The sequence below is a fragment of the Apis laboriosa genome, unplaced genomic scaffold (genome assembly GCF_014066325.1).
Source record: "Apis laboriosa isolate Shangri-la unplaced genomic scaffold, ASM1406632v1 scaffold19_cov150, whole genome shotgun sequence".
Taxonomy (NCBI): Eukaryota; Metazoa; Arthropoda; class Insecta; order Hymenoptera; family Apidae; genus Apis; species Apis laboriosa.
In genome coordinates, this window is record NW_025222278.1 from 2,521,908 (window position 1) to 2,544,016 (window position 22,109).

At 33.8% G+C, this 22,109-nt stretch overlaps 1 protein-coding gene and 1 non-coding gene across 2 annotated transcripts; both read left to right on the forward strand.

Moving 5' to 3' along the window:
- The first annotated feature begins 18,621 nt into the window (after positions 1 to 18,621).
- Positions 18,622 to 18,815, forward strand: LOC122712201. The gene has a single exon (XR_006346281.1). It is a non-coding gene; the product is annotated as a U2 spliceosomal RNA (small nuclear RNA).
- Positions 18,816 to 19,554: 739 nt separating this feature from the next.
- LOC122712154 (uncharacterized protein PFB0315w-like) lies at positions 19,555 to 21,764 on the forward strand. The gene is made up of 3 exons (XM_043931557.1): positions 19,555 to 21,438; positions 21,501 to 21,632; positions 21,718 to 21,764. Exons 1-3 carry the CDS (start codon positions 19,608 to 19,610, stop codon positions 21,750 to 21,752), a joined length of 1,998 nt encoding a protein of 665 aa, XP_043787492.1. The 5' UTR covers positions 19,555 to 19,607; the 3' UTR covers positions 21,753 to 21,764.
- Positions 21,765 to 22,109: the final 345 nt, after the last annotated feature.

A 22,109-nucleotide genomic window follows, 5' to 3' on the forward strand; every position in this document is an offset into this window, starting at 1 on the left:
TTTTTTTTTTTTTTTTTTTTTTTAGGCACGTGGCCACGGTAGCACTGGCACACCCTTTATCCCGAGGAAGCGGAAACGGAACTGGATGAAGCCAGCGCCACTGGCTCGAAGGTAACAAGGTTTTCCTCGGTTGGTTAATTTGCCGCGGATTGGATCGCGCGAAAACACGCGCACTAACGTGGTTTTCAACGAGACCTCCCTCACCCCTTTCTATCCGCCCTCACCCCCGCCACGAAAACCATCCACCAGTGTCACCGACATTCTACACTTTGATCATCGCGAATCGCCAATCACACACCGATGCTAAAATTCTGCCTCGCCGTAACCTGATTACCAATACTATATGCAGTCGACTCGACCGGGTATTTTCATCCTTTTCTCTCTTCTTTTTTCTCTTTCGTTCAAATACGTTTTTCCCTCCCCTCCTCCCAATTTTTTTCTTTATCTTCGTTTTTCCTTTGCCCTCTTCGACCCCTCCTCCCCCTCTCTGCCCCTTCCGCTTCCCTCCTTTTTTTTTTTTTTATTTCTTAATACACGTGTGCATAGGGAAGCTTGGTCGCTCGCGAAAAGCGCCACCCCCGATATATATTCGATGCTGAAGCTCGTTACACTTTGATCGCCGCGGTGGCTCGCGAGGACGAAAAAGGATTCGCCGTGGTTAAGCTTTCAGCGTGCGGTTCGCTCGTTAATCGAGTCTTTCAGGATCCGTTTTAGCGTCTCGTTTAATGCCACGACGAGAAATTCGGGTATCGTTTATTTTACTGGAATGGAATTCGAATGTTTCGGATAAAAAAAAAAAAAAAAAAAAATGGTGACGATAGATTTATTTTTTTTTTTCCTTCCTTTCTGTTTTTTTTTTCTTTTGATTTTTTTTTTTGGTAATGAAGCGAGTTAAAAAATATTCTTGCGAAGATCATATTTATTAAATTTAAATACAATTTAAATATTACGCAAATATCGAAATAATGTAACGATGTAGTTGATTTAATTAATTTCTCTTATAAGAGAATCGAGAGAATTATTGATATTTATTGTAGATTTAAAGAAATATTCATTTTTAGTAGTCCATGATCCTTTTTTTCTTTTTTTTTTTTTTAGTTAAAATTTAAATAAAATTCTATTTCGTTACTCAACAAAAATTTTTTGTTCTACTTCTTGTCAACCTTCAAATAACAAACGCCATACAACATATTATCGCTTTTTAATCTTGCACGGTCATTTTTATTTCATCGATACCGATACCACAACGTGTATTTCGCGTTGTAACAAAAATGACGAGCCGGGATAAAAAGCGCTGGCGCGTAACAAAATCGAAGTAAAGCCTTTCATAAGTTTTGATTTAAACTCTGCCGGATAACTCATTCCGTAAACAACATTTTATACTTGACGTATTACTACCGTTTTATACGGGTGCGCGGAGCACTTTGATCAGCGCCGGATAGCTGATGGAAAAATGCAGGCTGCATAACTCGGTTATAGTTTGCGTACACGTCAGCGAACGTTTTTACGCATCCCCCTGCCTCGAAACACTATACAGGGTGCTCCATAATACGTGGCGGGTTACAAGTGAAAGTTTATTTTTCACAGGATGTACGAATGTACGAAGAAAAAAAATTTGTCTGCGATGCATTGTCTATGAAATTGTTATTGACTATGAAATCAATTTTTTACTCTTCTTTATTATAATAATAAATATAAAATAGAAGATGTAATTGATTAAATGACAAGAATGCATTGGAAAATGTTCGTTTTCCAGTATTTTTAATAAATTTAAATCATATTTTATTATAAAATAATTAAATTCTTGATTTTTATAATACTTTACAAAAAAAACATTTGTTGCAAAACACCCTATATGTCAAATATTACACATGTAAAGTTCTATAGCAAAACGCTAACGCTCCATTTACCTAGTTGGAGTGGAGTGAGTTAAAAAATTAATAACTCGAAAAAAAAAAAAAAGATTCGTTATATTTTTTCAACAAATACAACTGGCCAATTTGCAATTTGACTGCATTTAACGAATACGAATCATATATGGAGATCAATATTGCCATATATATAATTTTATTTTAATTTAAAATATAGGAAACAAAACTTAACACAAATATAACATTTGAACAGAAAATCTAATTTACTCTATGTATTTTCCACGTTATATCTTTCATATAAGAACTACCTTTCTATCTAATAAATATTTCTGCCTAACCAATTACTCAACAAATATTAAACTTCATTAACTATCTAATGCTGTTTAAAAACTTTACTGCAAGAATACTAATATTCAAATGATCAATAAATTTGAAAGTCAATTTCATCCTCATCCATTATAAAACAATGTGAAACACATAATCGAAACTATAAACTACAATCTATAACTATATAAATACCCGAGATATTAATATTTCAATTCATGAACATTTTTAGAGAATCGATTGTCGAGAGATTAAAACAAACACAAAAGTTCCTATACAAAAATATCGGGTAAGAATTATTTATTAAGTTATGAACAATTTAAGTTTGTATTAAATGAAGCAACAGCGAGACAGAGACAGAACGAAACGGAAATGTGACGAAGTCAGTGCTATCTATCTCCATCTCACTTCGCGCGGATCCTAACCTATAATTTCCAAACATAGACTCGAGTTACCTCATCTCCTTATCTTCCTTTCTCTACATCTAGTTTCATGCTATCAATGATTTGCCGTTAAAACCGGAAGCACCCTGTATAATAGCATACACGTATACATATGTATTATATCCTGTGTGTCGGCCTGCCGCATCGGTAGGCGCAGCCAAGCGTCCGCCAATTATTCAGCAAATGTTATAATTGGCACATTCCATTACGCGTAATGGATCGCACTTAGCGGCTGCCGGTGTGATTGGGGCTCGTGAGCGGTGGAGAGAGACGCCGAGACGGGAACGAAACGGTCAGGACGTTCGAGAGAGTGAGAGAATAGAGAAGGAGGCGAGGCCAATCTCGATAATACGAGCGTAGCGAAGGATACGACCTGACGCGTGCGAGATACTCGAGGATAGTGCGTATTTAGACGATACGGGATATTCCATGCTCGGATTGGCACGGTTCAATCTCGATTCACCGATAATAATTGAGGATTTTCATACGTGACGGTAAGCTGATAACTACGCTACCGATTCAATACGTGATATAATATATATACGTGTAATTTAGTTTTTTGAATTATTGATTGAATTAAATGTTAGGGAAGAATTAATGTAAGCTATTTTTGGTTTGTTGGAATGCATTCGTATTATTAAAAATTGAAAAATATTTCAAATTATAGATGCATATTGTAATATATTATAATAATTTAATATTATTAAAAATTAGATATTGTTAAAAATTAAAATCAAAACAACAAACAAATTAATAACTATAATTTTTGAGAATATATAGAATACTGTTAAATAATAATAATACAAAAATGGAATGAAAAGATAAACAGATTGACAACAATTGTTTGATGGAATATATAGAACTTATAGAACATTTAAAGAATAAGATTAAATGTTGGAGAAAAGAAGAATTAATGTAAACTATTGTTTGTTAGAATGTATTGTTGGAAAATTGGAATCAAAACAAGTTGACAACTATAGTTATAGAATATATAGATGAATATTATTAAATAATATAAAAATGGAATGAAAAGATAAACAAGTTGATAACAATAGTTTGTTGGAATATGTAGAACTAACTTATAGAACATTTAAAGAATATGATTAAATATTGGAGAAAAGAAGAATTAATGTAAGCTATTGTTTGTTTTAATGCATTAAAAATTGTTAAAAATTGGAAAATATTTCAAATTATAGATGGATATTATAATATATTATAGTAATAATATTGTTAAAAATTGGAATCAAAACAATAAACAAATTGACAACTATAGTTATAAAATATATAGATGAATATTGTTAAATAATAATAATACAAAAATGGAATGAAAAAACAAATNTGTTTGTTTGAATGCATTAAAAATTGTTAAAAATTGGAATCAAAACAATAAACAAATTGACAACTATAGTTATAAAATATATAGATGAATATTGTTAAATAATAATAATACAAAAATGGAATGAAAAAACAAATTAACAACAATAGTTTAGTTTTAATTGAAATATATAAAATTTATAAAATATTTAAAGAATGTGAGAAGAAAATTAAAAATTTAATCAAATAATTTATGTTTAAATAAATATAATAAAATTCTTTATTTATTATAAAATGATATATTAATAATGATATATTAGTTAATATACAGCTGCACAAGTTAATCAAATTATATAAATTTTAATTATAATTAGAAGACTGTCAAATATTAAATCAGAAAATATTTAATTAAATTAAAAATTTCCTGAATTTATTTCAGCATCTCACATTTTATCTTTTAATTAGTAAAATATTAAGAAATTTTACTATCTTTATATAATAATATTTATGACTGCAACTTAAATAATAATATATAATCATAATTAGAAATAAAAATTTTTTCATTTTTAAATTAATAATAGAATATAATAATATAAAATATATTTATGTAAGAATTCACATAAAATATAAACCATAAGAAAAATTAATAATTCATCTATTATTAATTCTTAATAAATTGCAAAAAATAATCTTTATAATAATCTAAACCATTATTAAAATCAACATTTGTAAAGAAATCAATAATGAATGCAACATATAAAATTGATGCATTTGATATAATATTTTAAATACATGTATAATATTATCAATAACATGATGATAAGTATCTTATCAATTATGGATTATGCATATAAATTATCTATAATATGGTTAATCTTGATATGAATAGTATGAATAAATTGAAAATTATTTGTTAAAAATTATTTTCCAATAATTGTATATTATAAATAATATTTTATGATAAATCTATATCATAAATTCAATAGATGTAAATACATAGAAGTACATAGAAGATGTATATATATATATATATATGTACAATTTAGAGGTTATGTATCATTTGGAATATAAATATTTGTGTATTTATAAATACATTGCCAAATAATAATGTTAATAAATTTATATGTAAAATCAATTAAAAATTATCATTAAAAATATTAACTTACCCCAAAATTGATGAAATAAAAAGAAACGAATGATAATCCAATTCAATATGCAATCCAATATCCTGATAACAATCGATTCTTTATCCTAAAAAATTAAAATTATAAACCAAATAAAATAACTAAACATATTAATATTATATATTACAAACTTTATATCAAATTTTTTTCAGTACTTACGTTAAAATTTGTGACACTTTAAGATAAAAATGATTCACGATCACTGACACTTTTAACTATTGAAGGATATACTGACATCTTCGATTATCGAAGGATAAACTAATATCGTTTTATCGATCTGTACGAAATACAATCGCGGCAAGCGCGCAAATTTAAATTCAATTTAAATTTAATTTGCTTTCAATCAAAGTTAACTGAACGAATAAACATTAAGAATATTTAATGATTCAATATAATGAAATATGAGAATATATACAATTCTTTAATAAGTAAAAGTAATAATATTATAATATTGAAAACAATTTTATTTTTTATATAATTTGTATAATAATCTTATACATTAATCAGACAATATTTAAAATATATAATATTATTCTTCAAATAAATTTTATTATTTAAGTATTTACATTACTATTTCTATTATACTATATTATTCAACAGCATACTACTATATTTTACAATTTGCTTAAGATATATAAAGGATAATTATTTCACCTGTTCAAAAATGAACTTCTTCGTTTCCGTAAAAGCAGAGAAAATTCTTTTCATCCGCCCAACAATCGTCTCTCGCGCAAAAGAATTTCGAAACCATCGGATTCAAAGATGAAGCACCAATTATATCAAAACCTGGTATCGATCATCTTTTCCGGATCTCTGCATCAACGTTGCAAAACTGGCGCGGCAGTAAACCAGTCGACAACGCGTAATGTAACGTGAGGGATGATTTGTGCCCGCACAAAGGCAGATCCACGAGAAATCTTCGGATATCATGCGGTTTCGTTCGATAAGCGTAGATTGGATAGCGGGCCGGGTGGTCATCATTTACAGGCGGAAACAGTGATGCAAGAGACCATGGACACCGCATGCGGCCCGTGACAATTATTAGGATGGCAATTAGCCGTGTTCGAGCTCGCACACGAAACACAATGGTGGCGCGGCCAGGAGTGGGAAATCTAGCCGGGCGCCGCGAAATAGACTCAGGTGTGCTCGCTGCCCGCTGCTGAATTTATAATTCTGTTAGGCACCCTCCGCAACGAGCCACGTGCCGCCCATCCCCTTCGATTCCCAATCGCGCAGGGTAAAATGTTGGAGAACGTTTCTCGTTGAATCGAGAGCGGCATGCCGCGCCGTTTTTATCGCATTAACTCGATTGAAGGTGGCTGCTCGATTCGAATTTCTACGTCGAAAATGAATATACAGAGAGGGTTCGAGACGATTTTTCATTATGAACGATTGAAATTTTGTTCGAAATTTTGTTGTAATTCTTTTGACTCGAGTTTGGATCTTCAGTTTTATCCATATAAATTAAATCTTGGAAAGTTATTAAATATTTCGATTTTTATTCGAGCCATTCAATTTAAGGATATAGAATATCTGTACAGATATATGAAGTTTAGCGTTTTCATGATGTTTCTTTGAATCGCTACAACCATCGACAGAGGGCGGTTTTTCGTTGGAAATAAACCTTTACGCGTGAATAAAATCGATGGTTCCGGTTGGTGGATTTAGTTTTGCGTCATTGAACAATGTATTCAACCGAGGCTTGATTCTTGCTATCGAACTTCACTCACTCGTAAACCGAGCTCCCCTATTTCTATTGAATCCGAGCGATTTAATTCCATCGGTATCCTTTCGATTTACATTAAAATCGTATCAACATGGATTCATATCCATTATATTTTTCTTAATTCTTTCGTTCTTTATATCTATATATATATATTTACAATCGATCAACGAACAACTTTGTATATTTCTTGAATAATGATTCATAAATTATTCGATATAAAACACACACTTTTCAATTTTCCATTATATCATCTATTAATATTTATTACTGTTTTTATCGATATTTCGATGTATTAATATCTTATAACATTTATTATTGGTTTTTATCCATTAACTCAATCCCCATTTTTGCCAGCACAAAGTTGAGAATTTTTGAAAATAGAAGAAATTGATCTATACAAAAATCTTCTAATAAATATAACGTACGAATTCTGAATTAAATGTTACCTAACAGATACAGCAGCATCCAAGGAAACATCCCCAAATATGCTATCCCTAACATCTCCTTAATCATTTTGTCACATTCGTTGAACGCACAAAGTTGAGAATTTTTGAAAATAGAAGAAATTGATCTATACAAAATTCTTTTAATAAATATACGAATTCTGAACTAAATGTTACCTAACAGATACAGCAGCATTCACGAAAACATCCCCAAGTATCGATGCTATCCCTAACATCCCCCCAATCGCTTTGTCACATTCGTTGAACGCCCACCGACACGTGCCGCGTGTTATCATTAAGACTCGATCTCTCTATCACCAAGATCAAACGTGTATACAGTAAATTATCACCGTTTAGAATCCCTATTGTATCATTGAAGATTTATTTCGATCGAGAGAATAAACCAATAACATTATAATCTCTCTTCTAAAATTTAACTCGATACACAACATTTATTAATAACAACAATGCATCAAACTCGAAACAAACTATAAATAAAATAACTATACGCATATATATAATGACAAAAAGAGATGAATTTTTGCTCTCAATATTAAATCAACGGAACAGAATACGATCCCACACGTAGCCTGTATCACGTTTCGTGGTCACACGTATGAAATCGACATCCTCCAACATCCTCCAATTAACGGTGGGAAGCAAGGAATCCCTATCCGTAAGAAACGAAGATTTTTCGTATCGACTGGCACGAGTCGTCGACCGGACGCGAGGAGATAGAAGGAGAGGAATGCCGGCCTGATATGCCGGCTGATGAGGCGGAAGGCAGCTAAAGAGATAAAGCGGTGAAATGGAGGGACGAGACACGGAGAGGGATGGCTAGGCAGCCGAGTGGATGCGGGGACGGTGGTGTGGGGACGGGTAAGAGCCGAGGATCCGTAAGGGAGGGAGGGAGGGAAGAGAAATCAACTTTTATTTGCCCGGAACGTCGTTAGGGGTAAGTGGAGGACCGAAGGGTGGCCGGACGTAATGGCGCCCTCAACCCAACCTCGGCTCCTGCCTTCCGGTATCTGTAGCGTGTCTATCCGTGCCTCTTCATCCTCTACCTCGACCCACCCCCTTACAACGATTCACAACGATTCGTGCATCGGTATGTTGTTGGAACGATTGTTAGAGAACGTGGAGAGACGTGTGAGTGGATATTTTCAAGAGGATATTTGCATATTCGTTTGTATACAGTAACCTGGATGCATCCCTTTGTTATTTTCTTTTCGTAACTTGTGGCGATCTTGTGACACGCCTCGTGGTTAAATTTCCTTCATAAAAAAAAGGAAAAGTTAAAAAAATTTTCTTAGCTCGAAAGGGAGGGACTAATGGTGTAACTATTCCCGTTATTCGAACTCGATCAATTTTCATTAACAGCTCTTGAAGCAACGAGGAGCGAATAATTCAACAGTTTAACACACTCGTCGACACTTCAATTCGTATTCGATTACATTTTCAACACAAATCTCGTTAAGCGACATTTAATCGGGCGATTAAAATAAATCTGGCGTCGATGTCGTTATGAAATCCTGACGTAACACGCCACGAGATATCGATCCCCAACGGAGGCCAACGAGGAATATTCTCTCAAAACACGTTTCGACACGCGTTCCGTTTCCGTTAAATAAATAAGAAAGATTTCGAATAACGAATCGTTGCGTCTTACGTGGACGTGGAGGAAAAAAAAGAAAAAGGAAAAGAAAGAAAAGAAAAAGAGAGAGAGAGAGAGAGAGAGAGAGAGAGATAATGGATCTCAATGAAGGAAAGCTAATTCTGGAATGACTACGCGATAAATCCTCCCCTCCCCTCTTCGTACCCGGGGATATTACCATCACAATGGTAGACGTCGAGTGGCACGAAAAGAAAGAGGGCTGGGCGGGACGTTGAGATTGCGATGTCCGGCGTCCCGACGCTCCTGAATCCCGCCATACACTTCCTCCCTCCGCGTTGCGCGACGCCCACCCTATTACAAGCCCCTGGATACGCTGAACTTAACCATTGGCAGAACAAACTTTCTACACGTCTAAACGTGCCGTTTGCCTTCGAATCCGCGCTGGAGAGAAGGTCAAATTCATCGAGAGAAATTCTAGATGGATCGAAGATGGATCATTGAAGAATCGATGGATGGTATCGTTGAAATATTTTAACAAAATTTTTTTAACGAAACGTGTGTAGAATATGAATATAGAATATGAATAAGTTGTTATATTCTGGAAGAAATTAAAATATTACGAAATATTTTGAAGTTTGTAATTTATATATCGTTGGTGAAGGAACGAGAATCTTTCTGATTCTATTTCATATTCTTTTCATATTCTTATGACAGATTTCCCCTTCAGTAATATCAGTAACGTTCTATCTTTTACGCCTCTATTCTTTCTCCGGTGTGCGGAGCCACGTGTCGCTTGTGTACGCGCCTTAATAGCAGTCGGAACATTAGCGAGCGTCCCTTGAACGTTTACCACTATTAGGTCTTTTGTATATAAAATAGAACGGTTGCATCCATCACCGGAAGCGTGAAGGAAGGAAGAGGGAAGACGGCGCTTTGGATAGCAAGAAAAGGACGGGAGGAGGGGTGATATTACGACGAGCGACTCCAACCCTCGACTTCCGTCGTGATAAATTAACAGAAGCTTACGACACTTCGTGGCCCTTTGTCGAACGTAAAGACAAGAGGATGTTGAGGGAATGCTTAATCGAGGATCGTTTTTAATTTAATTCCTTTCGTTTCGATCAATTGTTCGTCATATTATTACGAACGATCGTAATTATTTAATTTTTCATTACGCGAATAATGTGTTAATGAATCATGTAAATATAAATTGTATACACTTTACTTCGTGATAATTGATTTTATCGCACGAGAAAAGAACTTTTTCCACTTTTTGTTAATTTTACTTACGAGAATCACCGATAAATTATAATCAAAGATCAAAAAACTTTTCACCGTATTTGTAAGAAAACAAACTCATCAGACTTTCCCAACCGCGTTTCTTACGTATAATATTTAACAAAAAAAAAAAAAAAACGAGCAAAAGAAACGACGGAAAAAGACTCTTCAAAAAAACTTCTCCCCGTGACTAAAAGCCCTGCAACCTCCTCTCTTTCATATAACCTCCTCTACTTACAAACTTGAAACCACAGCTCCATACTTACATACATACTTGAAACCTCAAACGCGTCAGAGTTGCGATTTCATTATCCACCGCAAAGAATAAAGCGAAGCTAACTTAAAAAGAAATCTTACCCGTGATGAATATCCCTCTTCAACAAAATGTTAGCAAAACGATCGTTTATTGAGCAAAGTAGATTGAGTTGCGAGTTGAACCTAACCTAAAAAAGAAAAACTATTCCTGATGAATAATCTTTTCGTCTTTATAATTTGGGCCATAACCTAAAAAAACGATTATTTCTAACAAGTATCCTTTCATTTTTACAAAAACGAGATAATAGCAAAACGATTACTTATTGAGCAAAATAGATCAAGGTTTAATCTTAAAAAAATGTATTTTTAACGAATATTCTTCCACCATTTCTACATCAATAAATGTGATAACTAAAATAATTATTTATTGAGCAAAGTGGATTAAATTGATAAACTTAATTTAAAAAAAAAAACTATTCCTTTTAGCTTCATCCATAACCTAAAAAAAAGATTATTCCCAATAAATATCTCTCCATTATTTCCATCAACGATATAATAACAAAACTGTTATTTATTGAGCAAAATAGATCAAATCTAGTTTATTTAATTTACTTAACCTAAAAAAAAAAATATATATATATATCTATCCCTAATGAATATTCCTCCATCATTTTATTTCAAATGTGATAAGTAAAACGATTACTCATCGTGCAAACTAAATTGAGACAAGATTTATCAATAAGAGAACCTGAACCAAAAAGGAAAAACTATTCTTCACGAATATCCCTTCATCATATTTTCACATCAACTCAAGATAATAATTATTATTACTATCGAGCAAAATGGATCGAGTTAAGGTTTATCTAACCTAACCTAAAAAAAAAATCCTTTACGAATCTCCTCCTCTCCTCTATCTTTCTCAATCCAATGAGGTGATAGCGAAACGATTATTTATTAAGCAAAGTAGATTGAGTTGCGATAAACTTAACCTAAAAAAAAAAAAAGAAAAACTATTCCTGATGAATAATTCTTTCGTCTTTATAATTTGGCCCATAATCTAAAAAAACGATTATTTTTAACAAGTATTCCTCTATTATCTCCATATCAAGAGATAATAACAAAACAGTTACTTATTGAATAAAATAGGGATCAAACTTAGGTTTACTTAACCAAAAAAAAAAAAAAAAATATTTATTCCTAACGAATATTTCTCTATTATTTCATTCACCAACAAATGTGATAAATAAAGCAAACTAAATTGAAACAAAATTTACCAATAAGAACCTGAACCAAAAAGAAAAAAACTATTCTTCACGAATATCCTTCTACCAACTCGAGATAGCAAAACTATTACTTATCAAGCAAAGTGAATCGAGTTGAGGTTAGCTTACCTAACCTAACTTAAAAAAAAATCCTTGATTTCCCACTCTCCCTCTTCCTCCCCTCTCCCTCATCTTTCTCAATCCAACGAGGTGATAGCAAAACTATTACTTATCGAGCAAAGTGAATCGAGTTGAGGTTAGCTTACCTAACCTAACCTAAAAAAAATCTTTGACGGATCTTCCCCTCCCCTCTTCTCCATCTTTTTCAAACTAACGAGGTGATAACGAAACTATTACTTATCGAGCAAAGTGAATCGAGTCGAGGTTAGCTTACCTAACCTAACCTAAAAAAAATCCTTGATCTCCCACTCTCCCTCTCTCTTCCCTCTCCCCCATCTTTCTCAATCCAACGAAATGATAGCAAAACTATTACTTATCGAGCAAAGTGGATCGGGTCGAAATTAGGTTACCTAACCTAACCTAAAAAAAAAATCCTTGATCTCCCACTCTCTCTCTCTCTTCCATCTTCTCTTCCTCTCCCCCATCTTTCTCAATCTAACGAGATGATAGCAAAACTATTACTTATCGAGCAAAGTGGATCGAGTCGAGGTTAGGTTACCTAACCTAACCTAAAAAAAAAATCCTTGACGGATCTCCCCCTCCCCACTCCCCCACCATTCTCAATCCAACGAGGTGATAGCGAAACGATTACTTATTGAGCAAAGTAGAACGACCATACATATTTGAACGAAGACCGCGATGGCGCGCGCGGATCCACGCGCGGTGAAGTAACCTCGTCAGGATGAGCGCGGCGCAGCGGTTAGATAATGATAAAGGCGCCGTTAGGGTGGTGGAAAAGCGGCCACCCACCTCCCCGTTCACGGACAGGCTCTTGAAGGCGGCGGTGAAGCACACGCGACAAGCGGACCCTTGGATGGAGGACAGGGGGTTGGGGAAGGGTGGAGCAGCCCGCGGCTCGGGCTATCATAATATAGATTAGCTCATATGGCTCTCCCCTTATGTTAGCTCGGATCCGGCTCATAGCCTCGAGTGCTCCGGGATTCACTATTCATACACGCGACAATTAGATAGGCATTACTGGGTACAGGGGTGTGCGAGTGTGGCCCCGTCCCCACGTGTACACATTGGCAAACCGTGGTAGGAACACGCGGTACATATATATATATATAGACGATATATATATATATATAGATGAGGTCTCTGCACGGGGGATGGCACGAAGGAGCGGAGTTGGGCTGAAACTAAGGACCAGGAGGGGCGGCCTGAGTCAACCCCTAAGCCAGTGTAAACACGTTTTAATAGAGATTCGCTCGAGCGGTTATAATAGCTTTGCGGATGTAGCGGCCCGTCCGCCTTTCGCGCACCCACCCACCCTCACCTTCGACGTCTGTTCTCGCTGTGCTGTCCCACCACCCTTCTCCACCCATCCCCGGATCGTTACGCTACGAGACAGAAATTTGATAAATTTCACGGTGTCTCCGGTGCCTCGCGATTTTCTATACATCGTGCTGTTGCTGGCTTCCTGGGGGGGTCGAGGGGGGAGGGGGGAGAGAGAGGAAGGAAGGACGGTTCGCGAAAGGACGAAGATTGTTTCGATTTCCTGTGAACATGGAAATTGGAAGAAATTTTTTTGAAAATAATAGGTGTGACTTTTTTTTTTTTGAATTCAACCAAAATTTGGAATTGATTTCCAGTTGCTTTTTCCAATATTTTTGGAGTTAAGGAATTTTAACAACTAGTCAAATTAAATATTTAGAATTGTTTATTTAGAATTTTCGTTCGTGGGATTAAAAATATTGTTATTGATGGTCTTATAAAAAGTGGAAATATAATAGAAATAATTTTATCAATTTTATTATCTATTCTCTTTTTAATTTTTGATCGCGTTTAAAGAGACGTGATAATTTGTTTCATTGATTAACGAATGGCTCCGGGCAAAAATTCTATTTGAGAGTGTGCACAATGTGTAATGTATGTTTTTAAATATTTGATCCCTACAACCCCGAGCAATTATTTAAGGGCAAACCCTCTGAAAACCACGAGCCGCATATGTTCCCCGACGCGTTAATTCATTTGCCTCAGAAGTTGTACATTTACAAAATTAGTCGCTGTTTCGATTAAGATATTTTTTTTTTTTTATATATATATTTATATTTATTATTTTACAATTATTTTACTCGTTTAATTAACGGAGTTACGAATTAATAAATTATCGGAGGAAATTTAATTTAACGTGCATTGAAAAATATAAATATTATATAAACTCTCCGTTTTATTTATAAAATCTTTTTTTGTTTCACGAAAATCATTGATAATTAACAAAATAAACGAAAGTAGGATTTAATTTATATACGAGGGTAGAAATCGTTTCGATCGTGTACGATTAAATTATAAAATAAATAATCTTTTCGATTGCATAACAAAATTTGACCAAACACTTTCAGAGATACATTGAAAATTTCCTGAATTGACAAATGTTATTTTGAATCTGTGTGATGATACTTCAATTCGACGAAGTCCAAGTTCGACGAAACACCAAATAGCTTCGCAATCGAGTTACATCAATTAAAAACACGAGTTAAAAATGAAACAAACGAGATGCAAAGTTTATTTATCGAGCAAAAGAAAAAAAAAATCAAATAATCTTAAGAGATAGACTCTGGTATTCTACAAACAATCATTAATTAACGCGATAAACACCTTCAAGTCGAATCGAGTTTGTCGAAGAGATTTTAATCCGAGAAATCGTAAGGTATACGCTTTCTATAAAAGAGGCGAGTGTTTAATATTTAAACGATGTTTAAATAAATACTCGTTCGAAACACACTGCTGTACTTTTTTTCCAAAATCGTACGTATATAATATAATATAACATAATATAATATAATAAATTTACATTCGCACCGCGTGCAAAAAGAAGGAAAAAAAAGAAAAAAACAATAATACTAATATCCCTTATACCCGAGGACACGATTAGCGAAGGCTCGTAAAACCAGTATGGCGCGAGTTCGACGCGAGCGCTCCACACGGAAATCTGGGATGTCTGGTTAGTTACCGCGAAGTTTATCGACTTACGGGGCAAGTTTTCGCCGTTGAAACGGCAGCATAAAAGTAAGGGCGCATCCAACGTGCAAGGAACTTTAATAAAACCGAGCTTCCTCGCCCCGAGTGTGCCACACACCCTCCCTCCTCCCCTCCCCCTCCAATCTCCGCCCGTCCTTTCTCCCCCGGTGGCACAAAAAGGATGAGTTTCGCGATATCACAGTGCAATTATCTCCGAGGAAATGAGCTTTGCATAGGCAGCCCAGGAACGTGTGCAATACCACCCGGTAGGAGGACTTATATATGAAAGAGGTCGCGCTAAGGCAAAGGCTCAGTATTTATACGTTCGTACGAGGTAAAGCGACGTCTTGGGGCCGTTCAAGCATTTATGGGTGCACGTTCCAGTTTTGAAAAGGAACGATGCACGGACGATGAATCGGCCTTCCACTGGCCATGATTTTAAAATCCGGCCGGTGAAATTAGTTGACAGACCCGGTCTGCGTTGTGGAGAAAGAGAGGGAGGGAGGGTAAGAAAAAAAAAAAGAAAGAAAAATCTCTTCGTTAGATTTAATAGGGATGCGACCTTGCGCGCCGAACCATCCCTTCGTGGATGTGAATTCGTGAATTTTTCATTTTTGCGTGTGCCGGATCGTCGGAATCGTGTCTTTTAAAAGAGAAATTTCGAAGGCGGGGATCGAAAGTGGCGCCGGTGTAAACGATCGTGTGGGGGAGGAAGAGGAAGAGAGGGGGGAAAGGGGCAAGAATTGAAAAAATAACTCGCCTTTTCAATTGAAGCTTTTTGAATTTTTTTCGCGATTCAACGAGCTCACGACGATGGCTTGAATAGGCGTAACCGTAATTTTGCCCTATTTTATGGAATAAGTGGTAGGGGGTTGTTTGACTGGTGGTAGAAAGTGGTGTGAGACGAGTCTCGAGAGATTCATTGGTTTTACGAATTTATTTTATTCTATTTAACGAGAATTTTTGATGAGGGGGATTTAATAAATATTTTCGATGGCTTTATCCTTTTTACGACTGTTCAATTTAATAAGTCGATTTATTATTCATCACTTTCGTCGAATCGTATCCCTTCGTATATTCCTACCTTCAAACGTAAATTTCTATTACTTAATTAATTAATTAATTAATATGCGAATAATGTCGCGTTATAATGATCGAAACATTAAAAATTGTTCGTCTTCTCACCTTTTTCCAAATCCATTTTCTAACTAATTCTCACTCGTCGTATAAATAATTTGACAAGATCCAAATCGAACGCTGGCTTTCTTGCCGAAACACGTTTGAAACTCGTTCTAACTCGTTCGGTCTGAAATTGGCGCCAAATTCCATCAAATGGTCGGCTCTGAGACACGCACGTTAACCTACGCACCTATGGACCTATGGACGTGATGGTGGTGGTGGTGGTGGTATCTCTCAAGTTTTCGAGCGAGTAGTCCCCAAGAAGAGGCGGAGAGAAGGAGGAGGAGGAGGAGGAGATGGTGGAGAAGAAGGTGGGAAGGGGCCCTCGGAGAGAGGGGCGTTTTCTAAGCTGAATAATTCAGGCTCTCATTAGGGCGACAAAAGCACCCTGATGGATAGCTGCTTGGCTCCGTTGCCTGTCGTTTGTATGGGGCCACACGTACACATTTCACGTTCCATACGCTACCTGGCTGGTGTACGTATGCCAGCAGCCTCTTACCCGGCCCTGGAATATACATATAGGCGCGCAAACATCCCGTAGACCCGACCTCTTCCGACCATTCGCTACGTTTCTCCGTTCTCCGTCCCCCGCTTCTTCCATCCCGCCCCCCCCCTTCTTCCCCCTTCACTTCATCGCTGTATCAAGATGCGTTTTCTTTTTTATTTGTTCGACCTGGAAGGGGGAGGGGGGAGAGGGGTAGATTGGAGTCGGTGTCCGGCAGATGCGAGCCAGGCCTCTGATACTTTAGGGATGATATGTATAGGGGATGAGATTTCTTCGCTCTTTCAACGAAGCTTGGATATTTGTTGCATTTCGGAACAGATATGGATAATTAATTTTCAAGCAGGCGAGAAGAGAGAATGGAGGGAGAAAATTTCATTTTATCAAATTAAGCAACAAGCCTTAAATTCTATTTTCCCCTTTCTCTTATTTCGAGTAAAAAAAAAAAAAAAAAGTAAAACGCGTGATTCATTCCGCTAATCGGTATTCACAATAACCAGCATTAATCGCACTAGCGGTTAATCGATATTCGAGATTAATCGGCATTTCCATCGGCTCCATTATCATTACAATTTCCATAAATTCGAAACAACCGGAGAGAGAAGAAAAAGGGGGATCCCCTGTATGAAAATCTTTTATTACAACCACTACTCGATGCATGCTCAACACGTTCCACGTTTTCCATCAGTTTTTCTCTCTCTCTCTCTCTCTCTCCCTCTCTCATTACCACTTATTATTACGGAGACTCGTTACCAGGGATTGTAAATATCATTCTCCTATCCTATTTATCTGACTCCCTCCCCCTCCTCCTCAACCTTTCCGTTCCCCAACCATCCCTTCAACCACCCTCCACCTCGGTATCCTCCACCTGCAGGCCTCTTGCCACCCCTCCCCCTTGTCGCGGCCTCTTTTGTTTTATTTCGAATGTTCTTTCATTTCTTAAAAGGTTCTCCGGTGATAATTAGCACAATGCGCGGCGGCATTAATTATTACCCGCGCTAATTACCCGAGGATAAATCGCTCTCGGCGAGGGGTGGCCGGCGTTGGCGGCGGATTCGAGGGTCGCCGAGGCGGTTTCGAGGTGGGTTGGGGAGGAGCGGGGGGGGATAGCGGCCGGTCGTGCTGGCCCATTACCGTTATTGCTGCAACAAACCGACCAACAACAGCGATAAATACGAAGCGAGAACCATGGCGTTACAAATGTCTCTCTGAGTTATGATTATTTAGCGCGACTGGTTGCCGGCCGGATCGTTCGTTGCGGCCTGCAAACCGAACTGGATACCGTTTGCGTCACGTTTTATGCGGGCCCCCACCTTTTGCCCGTTGTACGTGAGTTTTCGCCTTTTCCAACAGGGCTGGACTGTTTCTCACTTTCTTTGCAATTCTTTTCTTCAACCGATTTTGGATTATCTCGATAGTCGATGATTTTGATGGAAGATTGTTGCTTAAGCGACAATTGTATCTAATAAGAATAGAAAAAATCGTCTTTTTGATTATTCGTTAGTTTTAAAAGTTATTTGATACATCTAATCGATAATTGGTATCAGCATATTATCTCTCACTTAATAGCGTAACATCGATATAACAATTTTCAGTTTACATATAAATAAGATATATACAGAGTGTTAATATATTTAATATATTTTTATTTGAGATGTCTTTGAAGAATTCTAAAGTCAAATGCAAAAGTTGGTACAAGAAAATGATGACTTATTTATTAAGTTATAAATAAATAAAGTTTAGATCTCGCATCAAATATTTTTGGCGATTATTATTAATCAATGAAAATATTTTAATTTTAACAGTTTTATTTATTTTGTAATAAAATGTTAACACAATTTTCTACATATACAATTTTCTAATAATTAATTTTTATTTGTTAATTTAATTTTTAATTATCGTAAAATATTATAATTATAATAGTGATATTGCATCCCTTACAATAAGAACTAGTTTCACCCCTCATTTCAATCTTGAAATGGTTCGTATACGCACCGCTAGAGGATGTATGAATATACGTTTTCTCGCAAGTGAAATTCAGCCTTGTATAACTTATATTTACTATTTGATTTTAATTTGACATCGCTTCTCGGCCTATTGAGGCTAAGATCAAAGTGTAGTATCTGTTCTTATCAGCTTAATATCTGATACACTCTCCAATGGAGAGTCAGAATATTAATCTGATTTTTTGAAATTGACGGAGTGTTGAAGCTTGCTTCATCTCTGTCACGGGTCGGCCTGGCATTGCACTACCGTCAGGATTGGCTCAATATTATCAATTTCTAAAAACAATTTACGATTCTTATTAATAATAAGATTAGAATTTAAAAACTTGTTTTATTCATTATAATAAAAAAAGTTAAAATACATAATATTTCTTAATAGAAATTGGCAATAAAAAAGGATTATCATTTAGTAAAAAATATTTTAATAAATCGATAAATAAAAGTTATTCAATAATGACATTATGAATACTATACTAATAAAAATAATACATAATATGAAAAAGTTAAATTTCTTGATTTCCAAAATTCGTACTTTAATTTTTATGATTCATTTTAAAGTTGTATTTAAAGATTAATTTCTGATTAATTTTGTTTATTTTTTTTTCGTTTAATAGCTGTTATAGAACTTTCAAAAATTATAAAAATTAATGATCATTGATGCACTATCTTGCGACGAATATTAAAACTAATTAAGTTGTTCTTATTCATCGATCCGCCATCTAACGGTAAATGAATAAAAGATAGTTTACAATTTTCTAAAAATTCTCATGAGATGGCATTTAATTCTTAATCTTATGAATAGATATTTTAACTCAAGAGATGGCCTTAACGATCAATTCTTATTCTCTCCATCTTTTTCTCATCATTTGTTATTTTTTTCTGTATGTTTCATTTCGGAATTCTGGAGATGGCGCTGATTTCAATATTTTTATTCTATCTCTATCTTTCATTATTTGCTCTTTGTTTATACTTGCTCATAGAGGTATCAGAGAAAATTGAAACATTACACCAAAAATGTTTTGAATAGATCATTCCTTGTCTGTGATAATAAAAATAACGTAATGGCTAATACCAAAGTATACAATAATAGTATCGAAGAAACATCTTTTTCTTCAAATAATAATATATCTCTGTCAAATTCTCCATGTGCAGTTATATTTTCACCTTATGTAGTTTGTAGTCGCGGAAAATCTAATGCTAGAAAAGAACAACAATTAAAACGTGGTTTTAGTTTTGGTCGTTCGCCAAGTGATGATATTCCTACGAAGGATACTGTTATGCAAAGTTTAAATATTTCAATTGAAGAAGAAGAACGTACTGCACAATATTTTCATTTTCTTTTAAATAGAGAAATAGATAGGTTAACTGAATTACGTAAAAAATGGATTAAGATTAGGACGGAACCTGAAACTACAAAAAGTGGAAAATATGAAATAAATCAAGCTATTGGACAAATTAATTTGCTAATAAGCAAAAGATTTGAAAGATTTCGTACATTAGTTACTGATTGTGAAGTAGGAAAAGGTGAAATGTTAGTTACGTGTAAAGATTTACAAGGATTTTGGGATATGATGTTTACAGAAGTAAAAAATTGTGATTCACAATTTGAAAAATTGGAAAAATTTCGTTCACAAGGCTGGAAAGATACAAATTTATTTTCTAATAATCAAATTACTAAAAAGAAAATTATATCTGCCAAATCAAATTCCATTAAAGCTTTTTTAGCCGAAAAAAAAAGCAAAATGACAGAAAAAAAAATAAAAAATAATGATGATTCAAATAAATTGAAATGTAATCTAGATGATACTATAAATAATAAGTACATAAAGAATGAAAGTCCTAATATAAAACATAAAATAAAATCTATGTTTACCGGATCTAATGAAGAAAAGATTACACCTCTGAAACATGCTAAAAAATTAAGTCTATTGCAGAAAGTACAATTATCTGGATCATTAAAAAAAATAAAAAGTCCATCAACAATAAAAATGAATTTGTGTAAAACACCAGAAATTCAATTAGATGATTCAATATCCTATATTAATTCTAATCAAACACCTGGAAAGAGTATATTAAAACAATCAACAACTAAAATAGAATCTCATGAGAAATCATCAAATAAAGTTAATTTTGATGATCATATAATTTTAAATGAAATACCAATTGATGAAGAAACACAGATAAAAATGGATTTGGCTGCAGCATTATCCAGAATTGATAATTTTGACTTTGATAGTCTTCGTGAAGAAACAAATGATATACGAAAAAAACTTCATTTTAATGATTCTAATTCTGATGAATATGAAGATGATATAAGACAAGAATTAGAATTAAAAGTTAAAATAAAAAATAATATTAATAATATAACTTGTATGCAAACACAAACATCAATATCATTGCAAGAATTAAATGAAAGTATCTGTAAGCCACAAAAAAAAAATATTACAGCACAAACAAATATGAATGAAAATGATATAATATTAAACCAAATTAAACAAACATTACCTTTAAATATAAATACCTCCACACCATATAAAAAAGATAAAGATGATATATATTTAAACATATTAAAAGAAAAACATATTTCTGTAAGTGATAAAGAAGAAAATCCCCAAAATAATGAATGTATAAGAGTTTTAAGAAATAGAAGTATTTCAATAGATACATCTATAGTTAAAAAAAAATCTTTCAAAAAAGAATCTACTAATATACAAAAACAAGAATGTAAAGAGAATGAAACTCATTTAGATAGAAGAAAAAGAAGAAGTTATTTTAAAAACAATATTAATGATAATGAAAAGACAAATATAAATAATTACGTTCATGATGTATGTTTAGAAGAAAAAGACAATAAAAGAAGATCCACTAGAAGTGTAAAATTTTCTGGAATAGGTAATTTCAAATAAATAAATATTATTTTTCCTATTTTTTTAAACAAATATTCTTTATTACAGAAAAAGAACAAAATAAAGTAAATAAATCAATTCTACCTGTAACTTCTTATATTAAAAAAAGGAAAATATCTTCCAAAACTAATGAAAAAAAAAATACATTGGTAGAGAATTCCTCAGAGATATCTAAGAAACGTAATTATTTTATTTTAATTTTTATTTATTTTTGAAATTATATTTACATATATAATATATATTTATAATTATAATTTTATTTCAGAACGAATCAGAAGATCTCAAAACAAAAAAATATAAATTCTACTTTATATATATAATATTGTTGAAATTTGTACGTGTACAAAGGTACTTAAAATTTTTGTATTTTTCAATTTTTTAAAAAATTGTTTGTTTTTTCTATCCATAAAAGTTTTAAATATTAACATAAATTGTTTTTAATTGAAGTACATTTTTTAATTGTCTAATTTTAATCTTTTTAAATATAATATGCATTATGCTAAATATGATTTAACAAAATAATTTATTTTGTATAAATAAAATAATACGATTTTATTTGCATATATAATAACAAATCAAATTAACATATAAATTGATATATGCATAAATTATTCCACAAACTTTTTAAAGAAAGGAAAGGAAAAACAGAGATGTCAT